This window comes from Coregonus lavaretus (assembly GCF_964263955.1).
Source record: "Coregonus lavaretus genome assembly, chromosome: 1".
In the NCBI taxonomy this organism is placed as follows: domain Eukaryota; kingdom Metazoa; phylum Chordata; class Actinopteri; order Salmoniformes; family Salmonidae; genus Coregonus; species Coregonus lavaretus.
The window spans coordinates 13707291-13715862 of record NC_139988.1 but is presented as its reverse complement, the minus strand read 5'-3'; the positions used below and the strand labels follow the sequence as shown (position 1 = coordinate 13715862).

General features: G+C 50.5%; 1 protein-coding gene across 1 annotated transcript; it reads right to left on the bottom strand.

Moving 5' to 3' along the window:
• Positions 1 to 335: 335 nt before the first annotated feature.
• LOC311121548 (galanin receptor 2a-like) lies at positions 336 to 1649 on the bottom strand (the record flags this gene model as incomplete). The annotated part of the gene is made up of 1 exon (XM_084157974.1): positions 336 to 1649. One exon carries the CDS (start codon positions 1647 to 1649, stop codon positions 336 to 338), a length of 1314 nt encoding a protein of 437 aa, XP_084014100.1.
• Between the last annotated feature and the right edge of the window lie 6923 nt (positions 1650 to 8572).

The following is an 8572-nucleotide window of genomic DNA, read 5'->3' as shown; positions in this document are numbered from 1 at the left end:
CTCGTGTTCATCATTTACAGGGACAGTTTGATTCATCAACAGTCCTGGAATCATGGGGCACACACTCCAACACACTCCATAATCAAGACGGCACCACACTTCATAATTAAAAGGGCAACACTCTATAATCTCTGTTGCCTGCAGTTATGGCAAATGTCTCCATTTAGGACGAACGTTTTCCTGTCCATTGGAGAAATAAGTATGATATATACCTGGTAGGCCTACATTTGATCTGTCTGTCTGTCTGTCTGTCTGTCTGTCTGTCTGTCTGTCTGTCTGTCTGTCTGTCTGTCTGTCTGTCTGTCTGTCTGTCTGTCTGTCTGTCTGTCAGTCAATCAGTCAAAAACAGTCTCACACACTGTCACAGACGAAAGGCTCTTGCTCTTGGTTAGTTTGTCGCCTGGGTTGGCATATCTGCTCGATGCGCGCATCTCCGCGCCGCGCTTCTCGGATTGCGCCCTGCTATAGGGCACGAGCTTGGGCACTGAGGTGCTGCCCATAGGCATAGAGGACTGCTGTGGCGACAGACTTAACAATGACGACAGTTTCTGTCGGTAGCTTTTCCTGAACCGTTTTGCAGACCTGTGCAAGTTCCCCACCAAGCAATAACAGAGCGGGTTCAGAGCGGAGTTGGTCAGACCCAACCATAGCGCAAAGGGTCTCCCCTGTAGAATCCACTCGTGGTATACATGCTTCACATCATCCTCCTCTTTCTCTAAAGATGAAGTCATGTTAAAGTCTAACCATATGTCCACTACATACAGAGGTAGCCAGGACAGGGTGAAAAGCACAACCAGCGACAGCACCATCTTGGCGATCCTTTTACGCACTTTGAGACGAGACAGTGAAAGCGTAACGCCAAAAGTATTCGAATCTTGCGTCCGTTTTTCGTCGGTGCCCCACAGCTTCCAGCCGGTCAGCACGCTGATGACCAGGTTAAACAACACCGGGAAGCCGTAGAGAGAGCAGAAGAGCAGAAAGCTATATCTCTGTTTCAGTTTGACTTCGTTCCAGCTCTCCACGCACACAGTGAGGGTGATGTCCAGCAGCGACAGAGTTTGGGTGGTATTCATGAAGAGGAGCGGTATGCACAGCCCCGACGACACGATCCACACCACACAGATCATACACAGTATCCGCCGCCCAGTAAAAAAGGACCGGGCGTGTAGAGGGTTGTGCACGCTGTAGTAGCGGTTCAGACTGATCACCGCCAGGCTCAGGACGCTCGCTGACACCGACACCGCCTGAACGAACGGCACGGTGCGGCACAGAAACTCCCCGAACACCCAGGCGTTGTAGACCTGGTGTCCCAGGTTAACGGGCATGCACACACACACCACCATCATGTCACACACCGCCAGATTGACCAGCAGTCTGCGGGTTGCCGACACCCCCGCCAGACCGGTCCTCTTTCGGGTGAGGACCAGGAGAGCCATGATGTTCCCTCCGAGCCCGGTGAGGAAGGACAGGGAGTACATAACCACCAACACGATGGTGATCGGCTCGTGTCCCGAAAATAAGAACAAGTCCGGGTAGGGGTTGGTATCCTCCGGTAAACTCCAGTTGTTGTGCTCATGTTGAGGTCCCCCAAGTGAAATATTCGTTGAAAATAAATGTCCAAAATGTGAGTAAACATTCGTTAGATTCATCTCCCGCTTGTTCTTACATCGTTTGCGCTGTGTGGAGTGTCCAAATCAGACGTGCACACAGGTAAGACAGAGAGATGAGCTGCGCGCAGCCCGTTTCAGTGGTGAGATGAGAATTTCACCAACACATCTTTGACGCCTTGTCAAAAGAGATCACAATAACCCAATATCCAGTGAGTTTAACTAAAAAAAAACAGGATACATTTCCTCATCGATATAACTCGGCTGGAGCCCGCGCGGTGGTTCACTCCCACCCTGGTCAATTTAATATTTATCCGTGTGACTAGAGGAAGCAAGAGCTGCGCTATCCCGCGCTCGCACTTAGACCAGGCCGCATCTCATTCCAAAAGTTGTTGTATCCTCTCTGTCCTCGTTCCCTCTCCTACATCTTACACAGGTATGGATAAATGACAGCTAACTCTGACTGGATCCATTGAACCCACCTAAGATACTAATTCTGATCAGTGAAGGGAAAGTGAGTGGACGAGGGCCGATGGGAGGTGTCAAGCTTTTAGAATGGAACTCAGCCAGAAATTAATACCGCCCTCACTCCGAAAGAAGGGATGGGATTGCGTATCATCATCCATCCACTTGTCCTATAACGCAGGCTCCGGCCCGGAAGTGACGCACATGCACCTTTTACACTCTAGCTTGGTGATGATGATTGTGCTGAAAAATCATCATGGGTGTTGAGCCATAAGATTTTGATGATATACAAGAAGACATATAGGCTATAAGAATGTAATCACACTGTAGTGTGTGCCATGGCAACCACTGAAATCATAATGAAGTGTCTGGAGATTATGTCAGAGGGATGCTGTGCTACGCCATGCTTTCGTCATGCCCAAACCCTGGTCCGTCAATCAGTGCCATTGTAAAATAGCGCCCATCATCCTCTAGTTTGCTTTATTCTTGTCATGGTGCCGCTAGTGACATTTACATGTCAAGAACAAAGCAGACTAGAGGATGATTGGTTTATTTTACAATGGCACTGATTAACGGACCAGGGTTTGGGCATGAGGGAAGCATGGCGTAGCATAGCATCCCACTAACACAATCTCTAGACACTTCATTATGATTTCAGTGTTTGCCATGGCACACAGTACAGTATGATTACATTCTCATATGGCTTCTTGTATATGGCCCACCTAAGTAACTTTTGCAACCAAATTATAGTATTGTGCCTGGTCGCACACATACTTTTATGGTCACACAATGTGGCCACCTGTGGATTCAAAATGAGTATCCTGACAATTCTTTACATGGCACCAGGTGCATTTGCATATAATACAATTATTATTTTCTTTGCTTACAATCATCAAAGACTAAATTGCATTGAATTGCACTACGTGCAGTAAATCATTGGTTCTGGTTAATGCAATTCAATGCAATTGTGTGTACATAAAGGTCTGTGCTCGACCATGCACAATAAAATAATTTGGTTGCAAAAGTTACTCGCCTCCCCTAAATCATAAAAGGCCCTTCACCATAAAAAACTCCATGTTTTAGGCCTACCCACGTACCAGCAAGCCCACACAGGTGTGTAGAATCTGCTGTGCTGGGAAAGGCTCACTTGGAGTGGCGCTGTTCGGCAGTGGTTGTGCTGAAGTCACGGTCAGCGCTTTTCTTGCACTGAGTTGCGGTGGCTTTCCAAGGTCCTGAAATCGGATCTTCGGGTCCATTTTATAGGCAGGCACACAATTGAAGTTACCACAGGTTATATTGAGTCTCCATTTTACCTGGGCCTTGTCCCATAGACGGGTTGCCTGACAACGTCACGAAAATTATGCGCAGGCATCAATGGCGCAGAAGGCATGTTGTTATGATCATATAAATAGGCCTATAATGAATAGAACGGGCTCAGAAGCTCTAACCCTGGCAATTTGACTGGTAAAGTCATGGGTACATTCGCAATGGATGCGTGGTATTGTGATGTAATAATTTCCATGGTCATTTGGAATGTTCTATCAACTAATGCTGAAATGCCAGGTAATGTAGAATGTTCATTCAAATTATATTAACTGATGTGGCTCATGCGATATATTTTTTGTAATGTCAATTGAGTTGACTCTACAAATCACAGCACAGATTGAAGGGTACACCTCCCGCTTTTACTTTCTGGCATTGGTACACTCAAAATGGCTACCAGTCCACCGATGGATGCGTTAAAGAGGTCAATGGAACTCGACCCAAACAATGGAAATGCCATGGAAACTCGTGGGGAAAGATGCTGTGGGGGAAAGATCCCAAATCTCCTCATTGCCCCCCAGCAAAATTAGCCTACATTTAGGCTTCCCCCCTGCTCCTCCTCCATAACAGGAGGGATAACATAAAGAATTATGTTCTTTCTGTTGGCTGCAGGCGATGAGAGTGGGGGAAGTCATTATGCATTTTAACTCCACTGGCTGCAGGCGATGTGAGTGGGGGATTCATTATGCATTTTAACCCCACTGGCTGCAGGCGATGAGAGTGGGGGAAGTCATTATGCATTTTAATCCCACTGGCTGCAGGCGATGTGAGTGGGGGATTCATTATGCATTTTAACCTCACTGGCTGCAGTCGATAAGAGTGGGGGAAGTCATTATGCATTTTAACCTCACTGGCTGCATGCGATGTGAGTGGGGGATTCATTATGCATTTTAACCTCACTGGCTGCAGTCGATAAGAGTGGGGGAAGTCATTATGCATTTTAACCTCACTGGCTGCAGGCGATGTGAGTGGTGGATGTCATTATGTATTTTAACCTCATTGGCTGCAGGGGATGTGAGTGGGGGAAGTCATTATGCATTTTAACCTCACTGGCTGCAGGCGATGTGAGTGGGGGAAGTCATTATGCATTTTAACGTCACTGGCTGCAGGCGATGTGAGTGGGGGAAGTCATTCTGCATTTTAACCCCACTGGCTGCAGGCGATGTGAGTGGTGGATATCATTATGTATTTTAACCTCATTGGCTGCAGGCGATGTGAGTGGGGGAAGTCATTATGCATATTAACCTCACTGGCTGCAGGGGATGTGAGTGGGGGATATCATTATGTATTTTAACCTCATTGGCTGCAGGCGATGTGAGTGGGGGAAGTCATTATGCATTTTAACCTCACTGGCTGCAGGCGATGTTTTGGGGAAGTCATTATGCATTTTAACCTCACTGGCTGCAGGCGATGTGAGTGGGGGAAGTCATTATGCATTTTAACCCCACTGGCTGCAGGCGATGTGAGTGGGGGAAGTCATTATGCATTTTAACCTCATTGGCTGCAGGCTATAAGAGTGGGGGATGTCATTAAGCAATTTAACCCCACTTGGCTGCAGGCGATGTGAGTGGGGGAAGTCATTATGCATTTTAACCTCACTGGCTGAAGACAATGTGAGTGGGGGAAGTCATTATGCATTTTAACCTCACTGGCTGCAGGCGATGTGAGTGGGGGAAGTCATTATGCATTTTAACCTCATTGGCTGCAGACGATGTGAGTGGGGGAAGTCATTATGCATTTTAACCTCACTGGCTGCAGGCGATGTGAGTGGGGGAAGTCATTATGCATTTTAACATCACTGGCTGCAGGGGATGTGAGTGGGGGAAGTCATTATGCATTTTAACCTCACTGGCTGCAGGCGATGTGAGTGGTGGATGTCATTATGCATTTTAACCCCACTGGCTGAAGACGATGTGAGTGGGGGAAGTCATTATGCATTTTAACCTCACTGGCTGAAGACGATGTGAGTGGGGGAAGTCATTATGCATTTTAACCTCACTGGCTGCAGACGATGTGAGTGGGGGAAGTCATTATGCATTTTAACATCACTGGCTGCAGGGGATGTGAGTGGGGGAAGTCATTATGCATTTTAACCTCACTGGCTGCAGGCGATGTTTTGGGGAAGTCATTATGCATTTTAACCTCACTGGCTGCAGACGATGTGAGTGGGGGAAGTCATTATGCATTTTAACATCACTGGCTGCAGGGGATGTGAGTGGGGGAAGTCATTATGCATTTTAACCTCACTGGCTGCAGGCGATGTGAGTGGTGGATGTCATTATGCATTTTAACATCACTGGCTGCAGGGGATGTGAGTGGGGGAAGTCATTATGCATATTAACCCCACTGGCTGCAGACGATGTGAGTGGGGGAAGTCATTATGCATTTTAACCTCACTGGCTGCAGGCGATGTTAGTGGGGGAAGTCATTATGCATTTTAACCTCATTGGCTGCAGGCTATAAGAGTGGGGGATGTCATTAAGCAATTTAACCCCACTTGGCTGCAGGCGATGTGAGTGGTGGATGTCATTATGTATTTTAACCTCATTGGCTGCAGGCGATGTGAGTGGGGGAAGTAATTATGCATTTTAACATCACTGGCTGCAGGGGATGTGAGTGGGGGAAGTCATTATGCATATTAACCTCACTGGCTGAAGACGATGTGAGTGGGGGAAGTCATTATGCATTTTAACATCACTGGCTGCAGGGGATGTGAGTGGGGGAAGTCATTATGCATTTAACCCCATTGGCTGCAGGCGATGTGAGTGGGGAAGTCATTATGCATTTTAACCTCATAGGCTGCAGTCGATATGAGTGGGGAAGTCATTATGCATTTTAACCTCATTGGCTGCAGGCGATGTTAGTGGGGAAGTCATTATGCATTTTAACCTCATTGGCTGCAGGCGATGTGAGTGGGGAAGTCATTATGCATTTTAACCTCATAGGCTGCAGTCGATATGAGTGGGGAAGTCATTATGCATTTTAACCTCATTGGCTGCAGGCGATGTGAGTGGGGGAATTCATTATGCATTTTAACCCCACTGGCTGCAGGCGATGTGAGTGGGGGAAGTTATTTTGTTTTTTAACCTCACTGGCTGCAGGCGATGTGAGTGGGGGAAGTTATTTTGTTTTTTAACCTCACTGGCTGCAGGCGATGTGAGTGGGGGAAGTCATTATGCATTTTAACCTCACTGGCTGAAGGTGATGTGAGTGGGGGAAGTCATTATGCATTTTAACCCCACTGGCTGCAGGCGATGTGAGTGGGGGAAGTCATTATGCATTTTAACCTCACTGGCTGAAGGCGATGTGAGTGGGGGAAGTCATTATGCATTTTAACCCCACTGGCTGCAGGCGATGTGAGTGGGGAAGTCATTATGCATTTTAACCTCACTGGCTGCAGGGGATATGAGTGGGGAAGTCATTATGCATTTTAACCTCATGTCACACCCTGGTTCTGGGGACTCTATATGTTGAGCCAGGGTGTGTAGATTCTATGTGTTTTGTGTTCTATGTTAATTATCTAGTTCTTGTATTTCTATGTTGGCCAGAGTGGTTCTCAATCAGAGGCAACGAGTGTCAGCTGTTGCTGGTTGTCTCTGATTGGGAACCACATTTAGACAGGCTGTTTTCCCACAGTTGTTGTGGGATCTTGTTCCGTGTTGGTTGTGTTTAGACCTAGGACATCACGTTATCGTTTATTGTTTTGTTTATCGTGTGATACTTAATAAAGTAAAGTATGTTCGCTCATCACGCTGCGCCTTGGTCCTCATCCTTCGACGTTCGTGACAGAAGATCCCACCATACCAGGACTAAGCAGCGTGTCCAGGAACACACGCAGGAGGTAACTCTAGTGGATGTCCTCCTCGGTTGGGAGCAGATTACGGAGGAGGAGGTCGTCCGGTACCGGAAGGCTATGAAGGGGGAGACCCAGGCAGGAGAGGAGCAACGGCATCAACAGTGTTGTTGGAGGACAGACGAGAGGCAACCCCAAAATATTTTTTGGGGGGGGCACACGGCATGGGCGACGGGGCAGCAGGAGGCAGCTACAGGGCGTATTGGGAGGTTAGGTGAGGAGGCCACCAGAGGGAGCAGGAGTTAGTGGTTCAGAGGGAGGAGCTACTGGAGGCGATAAGGGAGAAGGAGCAAGTAGAGGCACGGCGAGAGGAACTGTGTAGGCAGCTGAGGGAGCGCAGGGTTATGAAGAAACCCAGTCCCGCTCCTCACACCAAGCAAGTGGTGTGTGTCACCAGTCCGGTCCGGCCCGTTCCTGCTCCCCGCACTAAGTTGATGGTGCGCGTCGCCAGCCCGGCCCGGCCTGTTCCTGCCCCTCGCACCAAGCCTACAGTGCGCGTCGCTAGCCCGGCCCGGCCTGTTCCTGCTCCTCGCACCAAGCCTACGGTGCGCGTCGCCAGCCCGGCCCGGCCTGTTCCTTCTCCCCGCACCAAGCTAATGGTGCGCGTCGCCAGCCCGGCCCGGCCTGTTCCTGCTCCCCGCACCAAGCTAATGGTGCGCGTCGCCAGCCCGGCCCGGCCTGTTCCTGCCCCTCGCACCAAGCCTACGGTGCGCGTCGCCAGCCCGGCCCGGCCTGTTCCTGCTCCCCGCACCAAGCTAATGGTGCGCGTCGCCAGCCCGGTACGGCCCGTTCCTGCCCCTCGCACCAAGCCTACGGTGCGCGTCGCCAGCCCGGCCCGGCCTGTTCCTGCTCCTCGCACCAAGCCTACGGTGCGCGTCGCCAGCCCGGCCCGGCCTGTTCCTGCTCCCCGCACCAAGCTAATGGTGCGCGTCGCCAGCCCGGCCCGGCCTGTTCCTGCCCCTCGCACCAAGCCTACGGTGCGCGTCGCCAGCCCGGCCTGTTCCTGCTCCCCGCACCAAGCTAATGGTGCGCGTCGCCAGCCCGGCCCGGCCTGTTCCTGCTCCCCGCACCAAGCCTACGGTGCGAGTCGCCAGCCCGGCCCGGCCTGTTCCTGCCACTCGCACTAAGCCAGGGGTGCGAGTCGTCAGCCCGGTACGGCCCGTTCCTGCTCCACGCACCAAGCCAGGGGTGCGCATCGTCAGCCCGGTATGGCCCATTCCTGCTCCACGCACCAAGCCAGGGGTGCGCATCGTCAGCCCGGTCCGGCCCGTTGCTGCTCCACGCACCAAGCCAGGGGTGCGCATCGTCAGCCCGGTCCGGCCCG